The 26,502-nt window shown below is 44.9% G+C and overlaps 1 protein-coding gene across 1 annotated transcript in view; it reads right to left on the bottom strand.

Moving 5' to 3' along the window:
• Positions 1-16,395, bottom strand: part of LOC135368933 (uncharacterized) — a 122,347-nt gene extending 105,952 nt beyond the window's left edge. Inside the window, exon 1 of the mRNA XM_064602503.1 lies at positions 16,320-16,395. Within this exon, the coding sequence (XP_064458573.1) occupies positions 16,320-16,374 (55 nt within the window). The 5' untranslated portion in view covers positions 16,375-16,395. The remainder of the gene's footprint in view (positions 1-16,319) is intronic.
• Positions 16,396-26,502: the final 10,107 nt, after the last annotated feature.

The following is a 26,502-nucleotide window of genomic DNA, read 5'->3' as shown; positions in this document are numbered from 1 at the left end:
GTTTGACAGGGTAGTGCTGCATTGTTTCGGGTGGATTTGTCTCTAGCAATTGTGCTATAGGCGCGCTCCCCTCTATATTTCGATTTAATGCGGAATTTCCATAGAGCGAGACGTCATAAATTAGTTAATGTCTTAAATGGACAACTAAGGGAGGGTTTGTGTAGGCTTCCTCTCTGGAACACAAGCGAGAATGACCCTTGGAATGACCCTTGGAATGAACGACGTTATGACCAATCATGTATTTCGTGACAAGTGGATTTAGGATGGACTGGTTTCGACTGAGTGGCGTGTGTGCGGGATTACTTTGATGCCGGTGACTGTATTTCCCACTTTGTCCCAATACATTTTCTTTAGGCCTAGTCTGCTGACCAGTGCATTCTCTGTGCCAGCTTTCCTTCATTGACGCGTCTAGCAGCCTTGTGAGTGGTGGCTCTGTAGTTCCTTTTTTTTTTGCAAGCAAGCTTATCCAGATTCCTTGTTGAAGAAGTGTCATTCTTCTCTTCACCTGGCACCATGATAACGATAGTGCTGCAACACCTTTCGTCCTGACGAGAGTAGCGCTACCGTGTCAACAGGGTTCTCAATAATTTTCTATTAAATTAGTTCACATATACAGGGCAAACGAGTGTCAGAATTCAATCCTCTGTCTGGGTCTCGACAGACAGAGACGATATCGCTCCTTGTGATATCTTTGAACTTGACTTTGTTGATATATTTGGCTTAGCAGCCCAGACAACCACAAACGTCCGAAAGACGTCCCAGTTTGGTCGGAACGTCTTGGTCCTCGGCTGACATCTGCGAGACGTCCAGTGGACGTCGTTGTGGGATATTTTTAATGTCCCAGTAATGTCGGAAAAAGACAGACACTTCTGATGTCCGAGGATGTCTGTAGGTTTTAAAAACTGACTAAGAGAGCATTGTGAGCTGATCTTCATTCTTCTTGCCCGTGAAGTATACCTGACCAGAAATTTGGTTCTCCCACCACTTATTATGGATTTAAAGAACAGTTACAAATTTTCTAAAGCTCGTAACCCTTGATCGCTTGTTGGCGATGACAGCACAGTTTCGCTCAAGGTGAAGGTTTAGAAGGCTGCTCTGTAAGACACATCCACTATCTGACGTAGATCCTTTAAACAGCTCTTGACACAAAGTTTACGAGACCATTTGGCGAAACGCAGATGTGTTTGAAGGTTTGTGCGCTGAATATGTGCTAGATTGCACAATTACCAAAAAATTATATCATGAAAAAAGTTGAATGAATAAAATGAAGAAAGTTTATGTATATTTTGGTGGAGCATCATGACCTTTCACAGATAAAATCATCATGTTACGTGCGTAAAATCATAAACGCAGGCTGGCAGGTGGAATAGATCCGTGATACAAAAGCCAGAGCAAAACAAAAGCTGCCTGGCCTCTCGCTCGGTATTTTTGTTTGGAGTAGTATATATGCTGTGTTCTTTAATTTTTGCATAGCCACGTTTACCGGTGTCTGTGATATTTTGATATTTTGTGATTTACAGTCATGTAAGCGAGAGAGAGAGCGCAGTGAAAGCATTTGGTCGCACATCCCAGGCTGTACTGCCTTGCCTTTCGCCCAGTATTTTTGTTTGGAATAATATATACGCCGTGTTCTTTACCCGTTACCTATAGTGTGATATTTCTTTACATTGCAGAGCTGAATTTTGGAGAAGTATTGTTATTACACATTAGAAGTGTTTGGAATTTTCATTAATGAGAGTTCGTGCCTGTTATTCAAAAGCGTTAGCACAATTGCCGTCCTGAGCTGTACTGGCTGGGCTCTCCCCTGTTCTGTTTGTCTAGAATAATATTAGTGTGTTCCTTGTCCCCGTCACTTGCAGAGTTGAATCTTGAAGAAATGTTGTTCCTAGTCAGTACAAGTGTGTGGGAGTTTTATTCATTCATATCTGTGATAGCCTACCACAAGTACAATGGCAGTCTTCCAGCCTGTGGCATTCGAGTGTTATTCTGTATGCTATATAACTCCAATTCATGCACACATTCTGATCTGAAGGTGAATATCATAACATATTAAATACCAGAGAAATGTAAAAAAAATACATCTCAACTACAACAAAAATTAAGCTAAATAACTAGAAGAAAGACAACGAAAAGAAGAAGAAAAGGTAATTGCAGAGGCTGATGCAACGTGAAGACGCCACGACGGGTACAAATTCAAACTTCAAACGGCGAGAGGGAGAGGAGAGGGCGAGAATGGCAGGTGGCAGTTGGGAATCCATCATGGCATCATACCATAAGTAACCATAAGTACCATTCTATTCATGGACAGTCGGATGGGAAAGCGACAGTTTACCTTTGTTTGGTCTCGGCAAGAGTACGACCAGTACAAAGTAATGCTTGGGTAGTAGGCTTAGGCAGCGAGATGTGACCTTTAAACAGTCATCGATAATTTTTTTTGCTCACACTTTTGAATTTCAACTCGACGAAACTAAGTTCAGCCCTTCGAGACAAAATGCTGTCTTAAATCGTGAATCTCTTCAAAATCTTTTAGCGGGCACATGTGCTCTTTGGACGATAATGGCGATGTGGGCCAGTTAGTACACGTTACACAAATGCGGGGGCGAGAAACTTTAAGAAGAAACTAGCACACTGACCTCCTGCTCAAGCTCCTACTCGGTTATTCGGACTTCCATTTTGTTTTGTACCGTGTGTGACTTCTAGACGATGCATCCATAGCATTAGGTACCCTGTACGAACGAGGCGGGTACGCTTTTGGTGCATTATCGGAACGTAGAGATGCAAAATTTCCGGAAATTTTGAATCGCTTGAAAAAAACAAACGATTTCTTTCGCAGTTTTTTCCCGAAAAAAATTACAAAATGGAAACAAAGGCTGTTACTCCTGAGTCGAATCATTGCCGGCAAACTCACAGCATACAATAAGCTAGAAACTTTAGTAGTGGTCACCCCCTAGCCATAAATGCAGAGCGGAGCATCCCATGAGACTGCTGTCTACTCAGCGCTAGGTAACTGGAACAACCTGTCCACTCCCACCAGAACTCCGACATTATGTGAACGCGGCGGCGATCGCTTGAAGCAGCCAGACGGAGCTCTAAGTTGGTGGTTGTTGGCGGATTAGAGACACCCAAGGCACTGTTGGAGGGTTGGAACGCATCGAAGGCACGAAAATTTACATTTTTGAATTTTGTCGCCTGGAAATTTTGGGCAACTTTTTCGGAGACGAGGAAAAACCCGAAAAAACTGCTATAATGTTATAATGTTATAAAGAATGTTATAACCCCCAAAAAATTCCGGGTTTTGTCTGGGGCTTCGCATCTCTATCGGAGCGTGCCGCAACTGCTTTGTACCTGGTATATTCGTTGGAGTCCGTATGACAGAACCTGCATGTATATATTGCACGGCTGGATTCGTTGTAAGACAATCTTAAAGGGACTATGAAACGATTTTTTTCTTCGTTTCGTTCGAAAGAAGACATTTTTCTGAGTCTAGAACCGAAATTTTACTTTCGTCGCGCGAGCGGACTTCTCGGGAGCGAATTTAAACGGAGCGGCGAAGGGAGGACAGCTGGCGCCGCGCCGTGGGGAGCTGCCGAGCGCAGACACAACGGGTAACTTGACGCGACCACGGCCGGCTCAGCAACACGTCATCGTGACGTGTTGCCGAGCCGAGGAATCCCGCCAGGAGCATGCGCCGTAGGATCCCGCGTATGCGTTCATCGGGAGTGGAAATCTCCATGACAGCAGCTTTCGCGCGATCGGCAGATTTCGGCAGTGGCGGCAGCCACAGCGCAAGCTCGCGGCATTACTTGCCATTGTGCAACACCGGTGACGTAACGGGGAACCGAAGTGCGGTCCGTACAGTTACACCATCGGCAGGGAAATATGCGCGAGAGAGGAGGAACGCGGAAGAGACATTTCCAGCGCGCGCTCCTCGCAGAGTGGAGCGATTTCGTCCGGAAAAATTTGTGGCATATTAGTTTCTCTGCGGGAAGAACAGTTTCCATCGAAAAAAAAGTATGGGGGTTCGGGAAATTTCATAGTCCCTTTAAGGAAGACATGCAAAAATGTCTCCTCGCGGAATAAAATATGCCGCTGCCTTGACACTAACACAAAACGAACGGGATTCTTCCGTTGCGTCGTCCGTAATTTACGAGCGAAAGCTTTCTACACATAAAGATACAATATCTGACAAGACACAAGTTCACACCGCCGCAGCCACAAACACAGACAAAAGGCACACACAAAACAGGACGAACTGCAACTCACGACTACTTTACTGTTGAATACACATACACTCTTAAATACCACAGTAGGTACACGTTCCCCTATGTATCCGACCGATTTTTTGAGATAGCACAATTCCTCCTGTATGAGGGGTGAACAAGCGACAAAAAAGACAGGTGTGTAACACCAAACACAAAAACATGTGGGTTGATTGCCGCCAGTGTGTGGTTTATAGTATTACGTTACCCTGTGGAAGAATGTACATCGGCCAGACGGGCAGGTGTATCAATACTAGGTTACGTGTGCACGCGACGTTGTTGAAAGGGATGCCACCGTCGGATCACTTGGCATTCCATTGTGATAGGTGTCGATGCTCGCCTGCCTTTGATAAAACTTCAATAGAAATTAATCTCCGATCACAGCAGGATCGAGAGATATATGAAGCATTATTGATAGAGGAGAAAGGGGAAAATGTGTCAGCGCTCCCTCTATCGCCCTTATACAGGAGGAATTGTGCTATCTCAAAAAATAGGTCGGATACATAGGGGAACGTCAACCTACTCTGGTATTTAAGAGTGTATGTGTATTCATCAGTAAAGTAGTCGTGAGCTGCAGTTCGTCCTGTTTTGTGTGTGCCTTTTGTCTGTGTTTGTGGCTGCGGCGGTGTGAACTTGTCCTGTACCGACTTCTCCAACTTCAGACCCTCAGTGACAAGACACAATTTGTGCTCCTCCGCTGCCCCTCCTTCGCAAGAAGGTCCAATGCGGCTCTCATTGGTGCGCAGAAATGATTTGTCCAAACATCGCGATACATCGTTTGAGGGGACAAATCCGAGGCTTCTCAGCGTACTCGAAATGTTTTAGAAGGAGAGGCAAAGCAAAAACTGTGGTCGCTTTCGCTCATAAATCACGAGGCGATGGGTGCAGTCTTTTGAGTGCAATGAGCCTAATTTTGTGCTGAAGTCAAGGTAACAGGACCTCTCATCCTGTGAGAAGGAATTTTCACGCTTACCGCTGTAGGTTTCCTATCTACACACTTATTTTGGTAACCTTAATATAAAGGTAAAAAATTTGACAAAAATATGCCTTTATCTATAAGTCTACACAGTTGCCTTTGGTTCCTTTAAGCTAGAAGTCTACAGCGTTCCCTGGAAAAATATCGCGGTTACCTATAAATTAAGAGTACATGTGCCTTTTATATGTTTTGTTGTAACCCCTAACCAGGGTAGTGACTTGTGGCCAAATTTACCTCATAATTTATTATTTAAGTTTAACCCTTTATTGTTGGTGCTGGTTAGAACAGGGAAATGGCGGGCAACATATGAGAGAGAACACTGTATGTGTGTGGGGGGAAAAGAAAAACAGTACAATCAAGTCAAGGTTAGTGCCAGAAATATGTATTTTTGAATGTTTACAAGATACACAAATCAGGATAGATACATTCATATACACAAAATGTTCAAAGTACCCAGACAGTTCATCTTACTGCCGTTTTCTTTTCTTTCTGCTGGGAAATTAACAAAATGAGTGTTACAGAACACGCTTTTTCTCTAACTTAGTTATTAGGTCCGTCAACATGCCGTTCATAGAGCCCTTAGGTAAGCTGTCTCGGACAAGTATCCTCTGTATCAACAGCAGTATTTGTCCGTAAGCCAAAGGGTAGGTCCATTTTTTTGTGTAGTACACCACAAGGCAAAGGATCAAGGCTCTTTCTAGTTTGCACAGTGAGTCCAGTTGTACGCATTCCCCCTGGTGCCCACAGTGCAACTCCTTCCTGTTTTCTTGAAAGAATAGCGTAGGTCCCGGTGGGAGTGCAGAGGAGGGTGCTGATGCCTATGCGAAGAGGTAGGACACCTTTATAAGCAAACAGCTATTTAAAGCTCGTCCAATATAATGACATTCTCGTCATGTGCATTCCCTAGGGTTTGATGTGTGTGTGTGTGTGTGTTTCAAAGAAGCTGTTTTTCTTTCCGTGCGACTTTTCAAATAGAGCATTATAGCTGTTGACGCTGTACTTTGAGTAGGATAACATTGTGGCTCAGACGTATATGGAGTACAAGCAAAGCAAGAAACTGTGCCCACACTAATACCATGAAATTTACTGCATAAAAATTGCAACTCTTACTCTATGTTGTGACTTACGCGTTCCTCGACTTCAGCGCTCCACTATCAATTCCATTTTCTCTTGGATTACTTATTAGCGACGTACTTATAATAACACCTTCATGCGAATTTTTTTTCAAAACAGTTAGCACCGCGCACTGTCCATCCTGTCGTTTTTATTACCTGAAATCTAACCGAGAAAATGCCATTACGGCCTTTGCAGTCGAGATACCTATGGACTAGTGATTGGTGGACTAGGTTTGCGGCAGGCTTTTTTTTTTTTTTTGTTTTTTCTTACCCACCTATTTCACAACGTCCAGAGTGCTTTCCAGGAGCATGCTCGCAGTAGCAGCACAATATTATTTTCAGCATACCCGCTTCGTTGGTCTCACATATATACCCTGGGCAGTCGCAGTGTCCATCGGTGCACCTCCCGCGGCGTACCCCATGGATGTCCGTATTCTGAAACTGCATGGCCCCCTGAAACAGTAATCAAGTTTCAACGCCGTGGGCGTCCACTATAGCCGCAAGCTGTCAGCTTACCTGCTTCTGCGCGAAGGCACCGCAGGAATACCGGGTTACCACAAGCAGCGAGTCGGAGTTCGAACCCCAAATGATCGCTAAGAATATAAATGCATCGTAACCGACCGAGGAATTGTCCCGCGTCCGTTGTTCTCGACTTGTTCGCACAGCACACTTCACATGACAACGCACCTCAGTTGAAGAAAGATAAAGACTCACGTGCAGCGCGAGTGCTCGGACAAGTCACGCGGGCTGTTTTTAGAAGTTGTCACCGTTGGCTTTATTTGCAGGGAACACCGAATTTACAAGTGACGCTGTTTCGGAATGTAGCCGTCACCTCTAAAAATGGGCAGTAACCTTTCCCGCCACACGTTGTAATCGCAATATAGGACTGTAACATTTCGAAGAGGAAAGAGTACCTTTTATTCTAGAAGTTACAGCTGTTTATACGTAACGTTTACGGTTACCAGATTAAGAGTGATAAGTTCGGATGTCGGCATACTCGTTCTATTCGCTAAAATAACGCTTCTTTCTTCTTCTTTTTTTTTTTGCACCATTTACAGGGTGTTTGTAACTCCCTATGTACATGCGGTTTTCCCAGCTCGACTATGCGGCAGGGCGGACATCCTGTAACTTGTAGTGAATGAGGCAATTAAACATAAACGGACAAACACAAGGCAAGCCTCACAACGCGCAGTTTCAATGGAATCATGGAAGTTGAAGAACTACCTTGCTGGTGCTGGGCAGTTCCAACTGCTGGTGCCTGTTCTTTAACTGCCACCGTTCAATGGAAGTATTCAACTGGGTGTTGTGCAACTTGCGCTTTGATCTTCCATGCTTAATTGCCTCATCCATAGCGACGTCCAACACTAAGGGAAGACTGGGTGGTCGCCCCCCTAAGTTTTCGCTCTGGGGGCTCTGCCCCACGATCTTTCGCTCTGAGGGCATGGCCACCTCATTTTTCATCTGTGCGTGTCGTTCATCTGTGCATGTCCGTCGTCTTTCAGCTCCGTTACCGCGCAGAGTGAAAATGAACACCCAATACGTACTATCCACCCAATGTGATACTGTATGAGCGGACCTACTGTGCGAAGAGTGCCGACACGCCATATTCAGTATCCTTGCTTAGATGCTACAGGAAAACGCAGATTTCGCCCCAGCAAAGGGCGTGTGGTGTCGTCCCAATCATGCAGCCACCACCTTCATTCCACATTCCATCCTTTAATGTCCCCGATCTCCATGACGATGGGTCTACCCCAAAACGTGCCACATCACACGACATCACACATCCCCCTCCGTAAAAAAAATTGAGGTCCGTCCTTGGTGCGAACAAAAATACAAACAAAGTTCAGAGACACGAAAGTTCACTCAACCCAACACAAATAGTTGCTACGGCTTTCTAGTGTCCGGGTAGCGCTCGGGTGCGGTACGTTGGCGTTTGCTCCGTCGAAGTTGTGGCCCTTGTTCTTGTTCCTGAACAGTGCCGGGGGCTGGCACTTCTGGCACAAGCGGAGGATGTGAAGAAGCTTGCTCGGTGATTGCCCACCAAGAGCTAGTGATGAATGGCTGTTCCTTCTGCTCCTCCATACGCTGGGCAGGTAACCTCTCTGCACCGTGGTGTTTCGTAAATTTCGACGAGTGTCATACTTTGCCATCCTCCAACAGATAGGAAAGTGGTCCTCGTGGAGCAATTATCTTCAACGGCGGTGAAAAATTCGGATGCCCCTTCTTTCGTCGACCAGGTAGGCGCACTCGAACGTAGGTACCGGGAGTGAATATTCGACACTTAGCAGATAGTTTAGAGTCAGTTTATAACTTCTGCTTTGACTGCTTACACTCCACCGGCTGCCGGACTTTCGGCATGTCCACGTCGACTGACTGCCCTTCAAGTCCCACCACATTTAGTAGGGCCAGTAGAAAGCTTTACATGCTGAGGAGAAATCTTAGTAATGCCGATCGGCAGGTAAAGCTTATTGCTTACGAAACACTAGTACGTTCCATTATTGACTATGGGTCTCTCGTCTGGTTCCCAGAGAGAACTGAAAGAGAAAGAACTTGAGCGAATTCAAAGGGACGCAATCCGGTTTGTAAATAACAAATATTCTCGTTTCGATTCTCCAACTCGTATGCTCCAAGAGGCTGAAATCTTGAGCCTCCATGCTAGAAACAAAATACAACGTCTTAAACTCCTTTGGTCCATACTTAATGAGGAGACTTGTATTGCAAAACGCAAGTACCTAACATTATCTAACGTTGGTAGTCGTCGCACTAAGCACACTAAACACTTGGTGCAATACCGCTTTAGGACCAACTGCTTGCGGCATTCTTTTTTCCCCAAAACCATTGATAACTGGAATGGCTTGCCACAGGTAGCTATTGACTGCGGCACTCTCACTTCTGTTGTAGCATGCATCACTGAACTCCTTCGGGAGCCATGATTATGTCCATCCTTTCGTCTTGTATTTATTTTATTTTCAGTGCATTTATTTCCTCTTGCTACCTATTTAGTATATGGGCAGTGCACAGCCCTCGGTTGTTTTTGTAATTTAGAGATGTAGTTTAGTGTTGTATTTGTATGTCCCTCCTTCTATGGCGCTTGCGCCAGAAGTATTATAAATAATAATAAAAATTTAGGAGAGTTCGTATGGCCCTCCCGTGAAGGAGAACTGACGGTGAAACACCCGTGGTAGCATGAGGGGTACTTCTATATACGGTGAGGTACTCGAGAACTGCTGATTTCACGTCCTTGTTACGAAGTTTTGCAACTTGAATGACGTCCTTGAAAACACGATTGAAATGCTCCACTTGGCCATTTGCTTGTGGGTAGTACACTGAAACTGTCGTTTGACGAATGCCACGATCTTGAAGACATTTTTTTTAAATTCTGCTGAAACAAATTGCGGGCCATTGTCAGTGACTAGTTCTTCAGGAAAACCCTCGCGACTGAAAACATGACGGAGAAACGTTTCTACTGTGGCGGTTGTTACAGTTGATGCAAACGAAACCTCCGGCCACTTGCTATGGTAGTCAATTAGGGTAATGGCGTAGCGACAGGAGTGAGGGCAGTCCTCCAACGGTCCGACGATGTCTACACCTAACTTTGCCCATGGCTTGGCCGGAAATGGGACCGGGTGTAAAGTTGAAGGCCCTGTCCTGGCAGACTTGTCAGCGGATTGACAGGTAGAGCAGTCACGCACCATCTTTTCAGCTTGTGCGTCCATTCCAGGCCACCAGTAGAGATGTCGGAGTCTCTGCTTTGTCCGCACAATTCCCGGATGGGTTTCGTGCGCGAGAGTGATAATCTTAGATGTTAACGCCTGCGGAACAACGATGCGTTCTCCACGGTACAGGAGTCCATCTACAACAGAAAGCTCGTCTCGAAAGCGGTGATACGGGATCATGCTTCGAGACATCTCAGCACGCGGTGGCCACGACCCTCCTTCAAGTGCGTTGATAACTGCACTGGCTTCAGGATCGAGTCGAGTAGCATCTTGGAGCTCTCCCTTGGTGATCGGATTGGAGACGGTGCACACTATCTCCTCTTCAAATTCTTGCTGTGATGGTAACGGTAGCCGGGATAGAGCGTCCGCTACGTAGTTTTCTGCTCCCTTCTTGTATTCAACTTTGAAGTTGTAGTAAAGTAGCCTCGCAGACCATCTGGAAATTCGAAGAGGTCTGTGGCCTGTACCTTGGGCCCCAAGAAGCGTCACTAACGCTTGATGTCTCTACGCAGAGTAAACGGGCGTCCCCAAAGGTAGACATGCCAGCGCTCGCATGCCCACAGGCAAGCAAGCGCTTCACGTTCTCCAACTGAATACTTCCTCTCCAGGGGAGACAACGTGCGAGAAGCAAACACAACTGTGCGAACCTGGTCCCCTTTAAGTTGCTGCAAGACGGCGCCCAATCCATACGACGAAGCATCCGTCGTCACGATCACAGGGAGTCGTGGGTCAAACATGTGGAGGACTGGACAGGAGCTGAGCACTGACTTCACTTTCTTGAAGCTTTCATCCGCACTTGACGTCCATAGGAATGGCTTGGAGTCTCGAAGGAGTTCTCGCATCGGTTCCACCAGTTCAGCGTAGTGCGAAATAAATTTCGAATAATACCCTGCTAATCCAAGAAAAGAACGTAGAGACTTCAAGTCTGTTGGGGCGGGAGCGCATTGCAGAGCCTCAATTGCGGATGCCTGCGGTAACAGTCCTTGACAATTAACAACGTGTCCCAAGAAGGAAAGTTCAGAAACGTCGAAGACGCATTTTTGGTTTAACTTCAGTCCTTCAGCAGACAAACGTTGCAGTACGCGGTAAAGGTTCTGATGCTCCTCTTCAGTCCGTCCGTAGATGATGATGTCATCGATATAGAAGAGCACGCCCTTACAACCTTTCAGTACAAGTGACATCATATGTTGAAATGCTGATGGTGCAGAGGCAAGTCCAAAGCATACTCGCTTGAAACGAAAAAAAAAACATCATGAGTAATGAAGGCAGTTAGGTCTCTACTATCCGGATGAAGAGGCACTTGGTGGTACGCCGATGATAAATCAAGCTTTGAAAACTTTGTAGCGCCGGCTAATGCGTTTAGCAGCTCAGCAGTATGTGGCAACGGAAAACAGTCCGCCACGACTGCTTTGTTCGGTTCACGAAGATCCACGCATAACCGAATGAAACCATCCTTTTTCTTCGCCACAACTATTGGCGAGACCCATTCCGAGGCTGTCACCCTCTCAATCACACCCTGCTCCTCCAAACGGCGTAATTCCTCGGAAACTTGTTGACGTACAGTAAGAGGTAGACGGCGTAGCTTCCCAGCGACAGGCTTCACATCAGGGCGCGTCTTCACCTTGTGGATGTAATTCTTGCACAGCCCAAGAGCTCCGTCGAAAAGGTGCCGGAACTCAACTGAAATACCTGGCGGTACAGAAGGAGCCGACGTCGTAGTACTGAAGCAGGAGTGACTCATGCCGTCGATGCATAGCTCCAAAGATGTGACAGCATCCATCCCCAAAAGGGTAGTCCCGTGGAACACTACGTAGAAGGTCAGGTGTGCCGAACGATCGGCGAAGGACACCGTCACCGTGAAGCATCCTTGAACTGGAATACAGTGCTTGGAGAAGTCGTACAGATTTACGGACGGCGGTTTCAAGGGGTGCTGTGCTGAAAAATGCGTCTGGTAAGTGTCAACGGACATTATTGATACGGATGATCCAGTATGTCTATATCCGATACTGTCAAGGTGATGAAAATCCCAGGTTTCTTCCTAGTAACACCACGTTCCAGGTGCAGAACAGTCTGGGCATCAGCACAGGAAGGAGAATCCTGGACAGGCTCTTCGCTAGTCAACTCTGGTAGGTGTCCTGCAGAACAGCAAACGGAACGGAAATGCCCCGTTTTATTGCATAAGAAACATCTTTGGTTCCGGGCCTTGCATGCCGAGGAATTTGCTAGGTGATTAGAAGAGCCGCAACGAAAGCATTGAGTTTTGCCTGTCGTGCGTTTGCTGTAGCGTTGAGCCCCTTGAAGTAACTTCCGATGCGCCTGTCTCGTTATTTGTTGAACCTCATCTTGCTGCGTTTCAACTGTAAATTCTCTGGACTCCTTCTGCGCCTGTTGAAATTGCCGCGCCAGTGCGAGCGTCCGGCTGAGCGTAAGGGAATGCCCTTCTAAGAGAAGACGGTCGCGTAGATGCGGAATATTGGTTGACTCTACAATCTGGTCGCGGAGCATAGAGTCCAGTGTCGTTCCAAAGTCACAGGTACTGGCGAGTTCTCGAAGTGCAATGACGTCGTCGATGGCCTCACTGGGTAGCTGACGGCGATGGCGAAACCTGTGTCGCTCAGCAATGGGGTTGACCGCACAAGCGTAATGGGAATCCAAAACTTGCAGGGCAAGTTCCATTTCATCTGGTACCGTGCTCGTGGAACCCACTGACGTGGCAGCAGGCGAATCAGGTAGAGGTAACAGGTCGAATATTCTCTGGCCTTCCGAACCAAGGCAATGGTAAAGAATAGCCTTCCGTCGACCGCTGGACTCACTGTCCAAACCAGACCCAATTAAGTAGTTCCGAAAAGCTTTCTTCCATGACGGCATCGCAGGTTTGCCGGGCCTCGGCAAGAACAATGAAGGTGGCGGTAATCCCAACATCATAAACAGCAAACAGGACGTACCCGAGGAAGCAGAATCTCCGCATGCAAGGTGATTTTCCAGTCGTCGCCAAAATGGGTAGCCTGTGGTGTCGTCCCAATCATGCAGCCACCACCTTCATTCCACATTCCATCCTTTAATGTCCCCGATCTCCACGACGATGGGTCTACCCCAAAACGTGCCACATCACACGACATCACAGGGCGTCGACTTGTTGATCAACGCAGGGAAAGATTCCACGGTAGAAAGTAAAACGCTTATCCTGCGGTGAGGTGTCTTTAATCAGTTGGCAGGTGTGCTTGATAACTCAAGTAGCATATATGCTGTCTTTGCACGAGCCATGGCCGGAACTCTCGGCAGACAGCAGGTTTTTGGTGCAACGCATTTGACAGCCTTTGCAGACGACACCATTGTGCTTTTGACGAGAACAAAATATTAAAAGAAAGGAACACGCTACCGCTCGTTCACTTCTATTTGTGTTATCGCACTTTAGGAAGCAATCAACCAATATTTCAGTTTGTGCTGCTCAAACGCGAATTTCTTTTTTGGCTCTAGGTAATCAAGAACGTGAGGTGGCCTTCCCACATGCGTGACGACCTCCACTTATCGGATTGCATGCATGCGTCGTCTCTAATAAGCACATTCACGTCCCTTCTGGGTTAGCTTAGTTTGGGTTGGGTTAGGTTAGGGCTGCCCCCTCCCCCATGCTATGAGGTATTTTCGGCGCCCCTACTCAGTCCCTACAGCCTTGCATGAGCGAGATGCCTCCCGCCATGAGTGTATTCGTCTGTGTGAATGTGGGAGTGACTCGAAACGGTAAAAGAGAGAATGTGTTGAGGGTGAGAGCGTGTCCCCTGTGTTTCCTAGAATTTATTTGTATGTTGCTGAGTGGGTAGCTAGCATGGTGCAACGGTAGAATCTCTGACCAGCAATGAGAGGGTGTTGGTTCGTATCCCCCTGCTGGTACTTTTTCCTTAACTGAGCTATCATCCGGTTGACGTACGAGGGTGGTTCCATAAGTTTCCGGCCCGACCAGCTTTTAATAGTCACTGAGACGAAACAAGTGTATCACTTTTCGACATAGTCACCCTTAACTTCGATGCACTTTTGACACCTTTCAACCAGCATTCTTATACCCTTGAAAAAATAGTCCGAAGTTTTGTCCGCAAAATGCTGGAAAACTGCCTCTTGCACCTCACTATCGTTTTGAAATCTCCCTCCTCTGAGATCCCTCTTCAAGTTTGAGAACAGGAAGTAGTCACTCGGTGCCACGTCTGGACTGTAGGGTGGGTGGTGGATTTCTTCGAAGCCGCACTCCTTCAGTGCAGCCTTGGCAACAGAAGCCGTGTGGACAGGGGCATTGTCCTGGAGCAACCGGACACCTCGACTCAACCTGCCGCGCCTCTTTTCCTTGATGGCGTCTCGCAGTCGGTGCAGGAGTGAAGCATAATAAGTCTCATTCACTGTGGTCTTCCTCTCTTTGAAGTCGATGAGGAGGATCCCGTGACACTCCCAAAATATTGTTGCCATGATCTTCTTTGTGGATTGTGTGACCTTGGCTTTTCTTGGGGGTGCTTCTCCTGGTTTGCGCCATTCCATCGACTCCTTTTTCGAAAGGGGATCATAGTAGAGCACCATAGTCTCATCCCCTGTGACAATTGACTTCAATATTTCTTCTTCGTTCTCTTGACAGAACTCCAAAAGCTCTTTGGCACAGACGACGCCCTGTTGCTTTTGAACCGACGAGAAGTCGTGTCACCCAACTCGCACTGACCTTTTTCATGTGAAGGCCCTCGCCGATGATGCGAAAAACGGTTGCTTTGGAAAGCCCCAGCCTTTCTGAGATTTCCATCACCTTCAGACGCCTGTCGCTCAGCACTTCCTCCTCGACAAGAGACAAATTTTCTTGTGTCACCAGTTCCACTGGACGACCATCGCGTGGGTCATCTTCAATGGACTCTCGCCCCAGTCGAAACTGCTTAGCCCAGTCTTTTACCGTTGTGTGCGACGGAGCAGGCTTCCCTGTACACGTTGTCCAGTAGCGCTTTAATTTCTTTAGGCGAAAGTCCCTCTTTTGTCAAGAATTATATCACAGCGCGGTACTCTATTTTTTTCATTTTAACTGAAGAGTGCACCCTGGCTGTTTGAAATGCCGCTCTCCAACCGACAAAAGCATGGAGAGGGTTGAGGGTGGTGCTCCGGCCCTCCAACAGATGGCGCCACGCGTCCTTAATCGCATTTTCAAATTCGCGCGCATTTTCTACCTCGGGCAGGAAACTTATGGAACCACCATCGTATGTATGTGCTAGACGACTAATTGCCTAAAATTCATTAATTACTGCATTAATTAGATGTTTGCGGGTAAATGCGAAATAGCGGAATTGGAACCAGGGATTACTTATATATCCACCTTCTTTTTAGAATATCCTGAAACCAGCGCGTACTTTGACATACCATTCGAAAAATTGTGACAAGCGAATGAGCCAGAGCCGATACCGAATACTTCTCGAGCGCAACATGCGCAACCGGCCACTTGATGCCACGAGCAACGGGCGTTCGCGTTGGAACGTCACCCGTTTTGTAGCGATGGAGGTAGTTGGAGTAGGTGCTGGCCTAATGGCCCGACAGACTGCTGACCGTGCAGGATAAGCCGAAGGACCTGTCCTTAATGCGCCCGAGAAGTGCATAGCTCAGGTTTCGTCTCATTTGCGCATCAAAATTCTGCTACTTATTTTTCAAAGTACGTGCTAATTTCAGTTTTTTTTATAAGGAGGGTGGGTTCAAATAATGTTTGCCTCCAATTCTCCTGTCCCGCATTTTCCGGAAAATTTCTGATTAAAACGATAAATAATGAATTCCGAAATAATGAATAAGCATCTCTAAATGATAAAAACGCCTGGTATAAAGTAGCACCAGTGGAGGGGAATATCGCCGCTGCTCCATCTTTTTGCGGCAATACGTAGCTTCCTAGAACTTTGGCCCTAATTTTAGCCGCTTCACTGGCAGATCATGTGTGCTGCCCCACCCCAAACCACTTTCATTGGTTCTCTGTAGTGACCCCACTTTTGACTGGACCCCCGAAAGCGCACATTCTTTCATCATCTAGTGTCCGCTTCAACTTGTGCCCCTATCGTCTCCCACTACAAATTTCAAATTTGATTGCACTATCGCTATTCCGCCACATAATTTCTCACTTTGTAGCTGGGACGCGCAGCGCATATACGGAACATAGTTTTCAGTACGAAATAGGATTGCCGAAGGGCAGCTCCGGCCAATGATTAAGTGCGTTGGCTTCATCGGATTTCGCCTTTCGTGAACCACTTTCACTTACCGAATGTGATGTGTAGACTAAGGCCCACAAAAAAGCACACGAGTTGGAAGAACATCCCGCGTTGGGCTGCACAGAGCTTTTCTCGCACAATGAATGTGTTGGGATTTCTTATGAGGTATAGCCCATGATTCCTGGAAAGCAGCAACACAGGCGTGTGTACCGTAACCTTTTGCTTGAGTGACGTCAAAGCTTTTTAGACAGCTAACAGACGCACAATTCACTATTGTACATCGACATTTTCGTTATCGAATTGAATATCATGTAAGCACGGCATGTCAGGAATTATATTCGACCTCTCGCACCGCTTGACTTTCAGCGCACCTGCTTGTTTGTGTCGACAGGCTAAGATCCTATTCAACAGTCTTCCGTTCCGATGACTCAAAGGTATTTTCCAAGAATAAACGGATAGCAAGAAGGATACGTCCAACGAAATATGCGTCATGAAGGTGGACATCATGTTGAGGGCATTTTAGCGGACGCCAGTCTGCCGGATCTGTGGTGACCACCAACCGAATGCCAAATTGTATTGTTCGGTTTAGGGTCGTTGGTACCAATTCTGACCCACGGAGTAGCTACATAAAACCCTTAACGTATCGAATAATCGGAGCTGGTTTGCCGTTCATCTGTCGTAAAAAAAAATCTGCTTCAAAAGGCGTACACTGGCGGTGAGCGCGGTAAAAAGCCGAGCTACTCTGCGTGTCGAAGCCCGGCTCGCGGTACCGTGGGACGGCAGATCTCTGTCGATGTCGAACAAGAAAAAGGACAACTTTCTGTAGTCAAAGTGGTAGTTTTTATTGATATATTGACAAGACTGCGAAAGTGGAAGACGTATTTTCCAATGACGGCGACAAATGTTTTCATTCAGTTTCTATGCAAACGTTACTTTTCTGCATTCGCTGTCAACGGTACGAGCTATGAATGACAGTCTGTGTTCTCGTTGTCTAGGGGTTCAGTCCGATTTCATCGTGAGCTATGGATGTTTCTCGGCCTCCACTTTCCGATGTCCTGCTTTGCCATGCATACGAACTTTGTATACCAGGTTGATGCGGTGTGCACATTCGGTCAACCTTAACAATAGCACTGGAAAAAATGTAGCCTCGTTCTCGAGCGCGATTACAGCAACCCTTGGGGCCATGAGGAAATCTTAATTGAATAATAATATTCCGTTGGTTTAAGGAACGGATTTTGTTCACTTAATATTTCCTCAGTGCCCCAAGGGTAGCTGTTATCGCGGTAGGAAATGAGAACCGATTTTTTTCCTGTGTTACTGTTAAGGTTGACCGGAGCTGTACATTTATCCATTCCTTTTTCTTTTTGCATCCTAAAAGAAGCCACGTCCTCAGCGCGTAGATGGAGTAAATGGACGTGCTTTATATGGTTTGACAAGTACGTTATTATATCTTGTGACCCTAGGATACCATCTTGCTCGGGTGAACGCAAGTTAGGTGTCATGGCATGGCGCTTGATTACTCTACCGATCCTGTCACACGCACTTTTGTCGGGGCGTGTTCCTGTGTACAGCTATGTCGCCGTCCCAAAAGTACATTTGGAGAGCTCATAGAGCCTACGCCGATTTTGAAAAATGCCTCGCCGCCCTATCTGACACGTAAATCATTATCTGCAAGGGGAACATTCTGGTCAAGCCACGCTTCAATAGGATGGGAGCTAGCCGTGAGTGTGCTGAATTGTGACACAAGTCTTCACTAACCACACTAAAACAGTACGTTTCCGAATGTGAATAAGGAAATCTGTTTCTCTCTCTCTCGCTCTCTGGCGGGTTTCTATTTCGCTAGGCATACCTATTGTCCAGTTCTCAGGGAAACCGAGGTGCATTATGTGCGACTCGGAAAATGGATTAGTATTTTTCGGCTGTAGGGCTTTGCTCTGAAAGTCTCTGATGTAATTATGACAAATGGGAGCAACCGCCCAGTTCTTTAGCTCTGAGAGGAAATGTACTGCTGCAACTTCAGCACGGAAGCCCTGTGCATAACTTTAAAATATCGAAAAAAGAAGTAAAGCAAGCTTCCTATGAGCCTGCGGGATTCCTGTAAAGTTCAACTCCTAACTCAATATTTATTTGCGCATTATGCGTATCACCGTGTACGCAGCTTGCAACAGAGAGGTTTTTCCTTCGCTGGCCATTTAGTCGTTGAAATAAGCTTTCATGTAAACTGTTCGGTACACTGTTATTTGAAAAGGTGTTCTAATAGAGTGAAAAAATGTAGATTTCCCATTTATACTCTTCTCACGTAAGAGTTGCTCCTCACAAAAGGAGAAAAGTGGCCCTTTACGCCTTCGTTTGAGAGGAACGTGTATAAAAGGTGCTCCAACCTCCCGGAGAAGCGGTAACGCGTGCATCTTACTCCTTCTTACACCTCCTCTCTTCGACGGCTCCGCCGCCGTGCACTTTTATCCGCGCATATCGGACACATAGTTCGCAATATTTTTAAATGTTTAAACGCATTAAAGGAGGTGAGAACTCCCACCTGCAGGTATTTAGTTACTGGTGTAATACGTGTAATATAGTTCTTCTACGCTTCGTAATTCTATTTACAATTTGTTGTTCACTACTTCTCCTTGATAACGTGTGCAGCGATAATGCCAAGTGCCCCGACGCTGGCTTCCCTTTTTCCATTTGGCACTCCATTTCACTTTTGGCACTTTTTCCATTTGGGGGGCACTTGGCATTCCATTGTGATAGACGTGGATGCTCGCCTGCCTTTGATAAAACTTCAGTAGAAATTAATCTCCGATCACAGCAGGACCGAGAGATATATGAAGCATTTTTGATTGAGGAAAAAGGGGGGAAATGTGTCAGCGCTCCCTCTATCGCCCTCATACAGGAGGAATTGTGCTATCTCAAAAAATAGGTCGGATACATAGGGGAACGGGTACCTACTCTGGTATTTTAGAGTGTATGTGTATTCAACAGTAAAGTAGTCGTGAGTTGCAGTTCGTCCTATTTTGTGTGTGCCTTTTGTCTGTGTTCGTGGCTGCGGCTGTGTGAACTTGAGTAGACGTACCGTCATCCAGATACATCTATCCATTGTCACGTCATTTGAAGAATTGTAGCACCCAATCAGACGTCAACGCGGTGGTGCACATAACGTTCTGCTCTACACTCTTAAAAATGAACTTCACCACATAGCAACCTTATGAAAAATAGAAGCTAGGTTCTATAGAAATCATATAGACAACTGTGGATAAGGTAGGTTTAAAATCCATTGGAAATATATACAACTTCCATCTACTTTTAACGTAGTCCCTTTCAATAATTGGGCACCACTTCGTATAGAAAGTGGATCGAGAAAATTGACAGAAATTGTAAACAGGGTAGGTACAAAAGCTAAATGAATTCTATACAGCCTCTATCCAATCCTGATCCATTTCTAATGAATATTTGGAGACCAGTTTCTATTGAAACTAGACAGGACAGTAGATAACACGTCGTAAGCAATATGAAGAGTCCCCTCCCATTTAGATACAGCTTAGACCTTCGATAACTTGTTGCTACGCATGCTTTGTGCCAAGCCGATGCCTGTATCTCGATAACCAGGAATGTTCTATTTATTTCACCACTACACCAGAAAAATGCTTTCCCACTCCAAATCACTAAAAAAAAATAAACACAAATATGAGGGAAATACTTGCACACACACAAACTTGTGATGTGTTTGCAAAGGAACCGATACTAAACAGCACGTAACGAAATGGCTTGACCATATAGGGAGCCGTCTGCGCTTGAGATGCGACCGCAGGGGTGAGGACGGCACGCATAGATTGTTATTTCAGGAGCAAATAACAGCCACAAAATATATGTCATCCGACTGGTTCGTATATTACTCCATTGAAGATTGTGTTTCTTATTTAAATTACTCTAGAACTAAACCAACACAATCTCTACAACAAAATAATGTGGTGGTGCACGTTGCGCGCGTGTGGAGCGCCGTATTCTACAATTAGCTGCCACAATCTATGCCTTACACATGGTTCAAACGTGGTAAATACAGTTGAAATAGGTACAAAACTGCTACTTCAGAACTGGTTTACCCATTTTGTACACATGTACCTTTTCCTTTGACAGTGTAGAAGCAGCAGTATGTCAAGTGCAATATTAAAAAGCAAACAATAAATGTTCGCGTTGCCTGAGGTGATAAGTCACAATATTGCTATTGACATTTATATCCATGTTCACACATTCACAAATAATATGCATTACTTCTTATTCAAATGCGCAGAAAAAAAAAGCTAGTACTACATGTCGATAAATAGGAACTTCCGTGCCTAGTATAAGCTCTTTACAGACTGTATAGAAAGTCTATACATTCTAGTTCCTGAATCCTGTATAGAAAGTGTATAGAGTTTACCAGTAAAAACCCTATACAGATTATGTCTATTTCCCAAGCACAACGTTCACACTGACACGATAGATAATCTATAGGTCCTGTATATAAACTAGAAAATCAATTTCATCAGTGTATATAAGCTCCTCTTTCTTTATTCGCACTGCTTGGTGCCTACTCAGTATTGATACGCTCTACAATGGGTAAAAACTGCATATTTGTTAGAATGACGACATTACTGTTCATTTGAGGACATTATTTCGTTGCACAAAATATTTAAAAAGTACACAGATCATTATCATCATCAGCTTTATTCTATAAACAACAGTAACAATTCATAAGAGTTAATTGCAGTTAAAAATTCTGCTATTTAATTGATAAAATGATTCCTAATAAAGATTAATAAATAGTACAATTCTGCTCATTTTTTTGCGGGCGATCTATCGAACGGATTTTTGTTCTGAAAACGGCTACGATATCAGGTGACCGAAAGGAACAGATGTTCTCATTGGGACAACTTTGTAGCTTTTATAATTAAAAAGTTAATTAATGAAAGTTAATTAAGACATTGCCTTTGGACTTTGCTAATGCCCTGCTAGGGAGTGCCCTTTGCATATGCTATATTGCAATTGATTTCATCTTGGAAAAAGTGTTATATATATTTTTTTTAAAATCTGTTCACACTTAGCGTGGACACCCTGTATGTACTCGTACAAAAGGTGTCACAGCCAACAAGTTAAAATCGCCGTTTGGAGCTCGGCGGGCTAGCTTGGTAGAGTTTATAGCTCCTTTAAATCTCAGATGTACACTTCCGTAATGATATAAAATAGGTTAACTCAGCCTCTCGTTCGTCGTCAGTCGTCACCACGCAAGCAAATTATCTGTGGACGTGTTTGATCCTGCCTGAAGCTCAGTGTTATCAAGGAACTGATACTTTTCGGAAGGGTTCTTCGGACTGAATGCATTCGGTAGTAGGTCCACCCACGGCTGTGAGAGATGTTTTTGAATACGGTAAGGCTCAACAAAAAAAGCGTTGTAACGCGCTCATCGCCAGTGTATGCTTTTGAAGCAGATTTTTTAAATGTCAGATTAAAGGTCCAACTTCGGGTCATGCCCTGGCTAAATATAAATGGAATCAAAAGAGGCCTTTTGCAGAAACAGACTCGCAAAATCCTTGTTTTTTGAAGTATGCTTGAACATTTGCCTGTTTCCGAAGAAACCTGTAGGAGGTATGCATACGATAGATATATTAGATGAAAGAGCATTAAAATATGAGTAAACTGATACCAAGTATGGCAATGAGGGACATCTACAGCCAGAGAAATCACGCGTCAAAGCAAGAACAAAACTGCGCGAGAGAGCATGTTCGCCATTTTTTATTGCACAGAGCGTTGCACCGGCGCGCAAAAATTTGCACTCGGACTGCTGGTATGTAGGCATACTGAAGCATAAAACAATTTGAGGACAATAGCTTTTGAAACTCAGGAGATATAGCAAAAACGGCGACACTGAAACACTCGAAGTCAGGGCCGGATTTACTCGATTTTCTTGCACGAAAACTATTCTGTAGACATTATTGATTTTTCCGCTTTTGATCATCATACCCGATCAGCTTCTAAATAAAAAAATAATAATCAAAAATCACGAGGTCGTTGGGACTTCCCTGCCTGAAGTGACGTGAAAGCGGCCTGTTAGAGAAAAGCTATCAGAGCAGCATCGATGTTGTTTTTTGCACTTGAGTTCTACGGTCAGGCGGACATTCCCTTGAAGAGAGTATGTAAGTGAAAGATCACTGATTACCTGAAATTCAGTACTTAGCTCTTTAAATAGAGAACTCCGTTCAAAACCGAGACGGGAGATTGAGAAACTGTCCTCGTTGATCGCCATTCCGCGCATAAAAAATCCTGAAACACGCACGTGCGTTAAAATACTGATCCCCAAATTTTAATATGCAAATGAGCCGAAACCGCAAATGCGCGCCTGATCAGGGCATCACCCCGACGTAGGCTTATCTGATCGGCCAAATCACGTGGCTCTCTGACGTCAAATGAGCGTTCTACTCCTCGCGTTCCCGGTTGCCACTGTTTCAGTTTCGTCTCAGTTGGATATCAAAAGTCAGGTATGGATATTTTAACACCCTTGCGTGTTTCAGGATTTGTGTAACGTGAAATAGCTTACAACTGGGATAATCTCTGAATCTGCTATCTCGCTTTTGCCCAAAATTCCGTGATTACAAAGGTAATTATGAATTTTACGTAATTAGTCATCCAGAGGATATCCGCCTGCCCGTAGTACTCAACTGGAAAAACGGCATATGTGCTCCTCTCATAGTTTTTTAAATAAAAAAATTATGTAAAGGTTAAATGGAAACACCCAATATAAATATCTGCTACCCCTGTTGAATAACATGGGCTCCTGCCTTGCACCAGCAGCATTTTCGTTAAAGTTTATAAATGGTCAAAGAAAAGTAAACGACCGCTTACGTCTTTCGTCATTAAAGGGATACTCCTGAACGACGCATGAAAAAATTCCTGCACATCATAGTTGGTGCATAACATCCACAGTATACCTGCCATCAACTTTGTTTCTTTCTCAGGTGACGAATTATGCCTCAAAAGAGAGAACAACCAAACCGAACAGGAACGGGGAGATGAGTAGCAGAAACTTTCCCCTCGGAAGGTCAACGCGTTACGTCACCGCGCATGGAGCGGACGAATAGTACACCACGCCAGTCGTAGCCGCGACGCTATATTCCCGAAACAAAACAATGGACAAATATTCGAGATCACATCACTCAGACACTGATGAAAAAAACAGCGGTCACCTGTTTTCCTGAGAGTCAGGAAACAGCAGGAATGGTATACTAATCCCGGTGACGTTAGTCGACAAGAGAAAGAAAGAAGTACTTCCATCAACGCTCGGTGGGAACAAGACCTTTTCAAATTTCAAAAGTCGTTTTTATGATTCCCTCTTCGTTTTCAAGTAAAATATTCCACAACTGTGTGTTGAGTGCGTGTAAATGATTGTCGAATACCGCAGGCTTGAGATCCACACTCAGAGAAAAATCTATACCTTTAGAGGTATAGATCGCCTGCTCAATAACTTAGCCCTTCTTAGGTATTATTTTATATCCCGCTTACAGGTATAAAAAATAGTCCTCAACAAAAGGCTATATGCCATACCTTTAGGGGTACAGCTCTATGCCCTGTGAGGGTCTGCACGAGCACCATCATGATATTAAATCACACCTAGGCATAGGCATTTTTAGAGGAGGAAACTAGAAAAACCACCTTTGGAGGGATGAAAAGTTTTGCAATACACACACGCAAACGCATATGGTTGTGAAGTAGAAAGCAAAGCCTGTGCACATTACTCCCCATATAAAAAAAAGAACATTTTCAAGGAACTAGATCGCTCTGCGCACTCATCAAGTGTGTATCACGATGTATTGTGTGTATCGCGAGATAGACATTTACAGAGCAACAAATACTGATATACCGGTGGCGACTTGACAAACTGTGGAGCAGCCTTCGTCTGGTACGCAACCCTAAGGGTGAGGACATCTAGATTCAACATTCCGACAATACGGATATTATGCAGCCATAAAATAACCATGTGGATTCAGATAGTACTGTACTGATGTCTGTGTTTCTTAAATAAATATCCATTTAACTTAGCTGATACAGTCTCAAGAAAAAATAATAATGATGTGATACAGTACGTTGCGGAAGTAAAGGTATAAAAAAACATAAAGGTATAAAGAAACAGAATGTGATCTATTCGATGGTACCGGATATAAACGCGTGATAATGAGATATAAATATGGTACGTTAGCCCTCCTTCATACCTCTTTCATGCCCTTGAGAAGGGTTGGAGGTATAAATAGGAAATTTGAACCTCTTCTATACCCTCCAAAGGTATATATCTGAAGCAGAAGGTATAAAAGAGGTATAAGAGCACATTATTATACCTTATTTATACCTTTTTTCCTAACAGTGATTTGCCGAGCAGACAGTGGCCAATGGCAAATGATTGGCGATTGATTGGCGAGTCTTTGGCCTTGGGAAGCTTGGGATCGGCCAAAGCGTGGCTTAGTAAAGTTTGTAACATGCTTGGACGACATCGTATAAGCATTATGGTCAAATCTATACCAGTCGCCTATTTTGGCACCATGAAGTTCTGAACGTGATGTCACGCTGGATAATTATGCGTTATAGCAAGCACATGGTATGCTGCTGCTCGAGTTTTTCATTGATAAATTAGACAGCTTTGCTGCGAGAGGTCTTCGTTAGCGCTGCATATTGATGAAAACGAGATATGCAACATCAAAAATTGACACGCGGAGCCATTGGCTGCTATCCGTATCCACATCAAACGATTGAATAAAAAGCGGTGCAAATCGCAGCAGACGCGAGCACCAGCGCGAGCAGGTGAGCATCACTGGTTTCTTACCCGGCCACTTTGGTTCCGAATTTTTTAAAGTTGCAACAATACGGCTGCCGTTTGCTCTCAAGGCGTCATGGTCCCGCAAATCTCGAGTACTTCCAAAGTTGTCTTCTTGATAGACGTATTTCAACATTCTTGTCCCGAGCTCTTTGTTGTTTATCTTGATACGCGTTTGTCATCCTACAGTATATAGTTTGTGAGTAGCCGTCGAAACCGCGTCAGTAAGGAACCATGCAAAACACTCTCAGCTTATGTATCGGCGTTGAAAATTAGAAATGACAGTGAAATCTGTCTGTTTTGTGTTGTTAGGCTATGGTTGGCTTAGACATATACATAATAACGCATGGCGAGTGCAAATAGAATGTCCGACTTTCGAAACTTAAAAGGATGGACCATTTATTGGCGCGACGTTCCGACTTTCTAGGCGCGGCCGTGGCCGCGTTTGTGGCGTCTTCACGTTCTGCTCCAGTTCTCGAAAAGGATCCATAAGCATTTCGTGGCGAAAGGAATTTTGCCTTCCTTTAGAGGTATCATAAATATTATTGCTTGCAGTACACGAGACTGTAAGCGCTCTATTTCTTCTCATGGATATGGGACACAAATAATTTTTTTAACATATTGAAGCTTCGCGTACGTTATTATCTAAGTAGTGCGTATTTTTGTGTACCAAATAAGCACAAGGCATGCGAGATAGTCTGCGTCCGTGTTTTTTCGCGCTACTCTACTAGATGTTCCAAGACGCCCAACGTCTCGCATTGTTCCTAATGATAATTATGTCCATTTTGGCATGGTCACAATCTAAAACTTTTGTTAGATTCACATCCTCCTTACAGTCCAGACCTCGCCCCCAGCGATTTCCATCTCCTCGGGCCACTGAAGGCGTTCCTTGAGGGCCCAGCTGCGACGACGAGGTCAAGAATGCGGTCCGACCATGGCTGCTACGCACCGGTAAGGATTTCTACGCTGCTGGCGTCCAAGCCCTCGTGAAACGCTGGGACAAGTGGATTAGTGCAGCTGGAGATTACGTGGAAAAATAAAACTAATTTGTCGCCTGTAAGTTAATTTTACTTTTGCGAAAAATGAAAAGTCCCGGTTTGACTTGAACGCCCCTCGTAGTATTAGAGAAGGGCATTTTTCCTTGGATCCGGTGATAAACTAGCTTGGTTTCCTTTATTCCATTTATCTCTGTACTAGAAAGTAAAGACTGCTTTCTCGCAATTTTTAACTATCCAAGGGCAAGTGTTTCTCCTGAAGTGATTATACTTTTTTTTTCTTTTTAATGATAAGAGAGTAAAATCATACTCTCATGATTTTTAGGTTCCATCTTGTGGAGTTCTTGAAGAACCTCAGCACTTATATGGTCTGGTCGGATCAGGTGTGTAATGCGGCCACTG

The sequence above is a fragment of the Ornithodoros turicata genome, chromosome 1 (genome assembly GCF_037126465.1).
Source record: "Ornithodoros turicata isolate Travis chromosome 1, ASM3712646v1, whole genome shotgun sequence".
NCBI classification, from domain to species: Eukaryota; Metazoa; Arthropoda; class Arachnida; order Ixodida; family Argasidae; genus Ornithodoros; species Ornithodoros turicata.
This window is presented reverse-complemented; position numbering and strand designations above follow the sequence as displayed.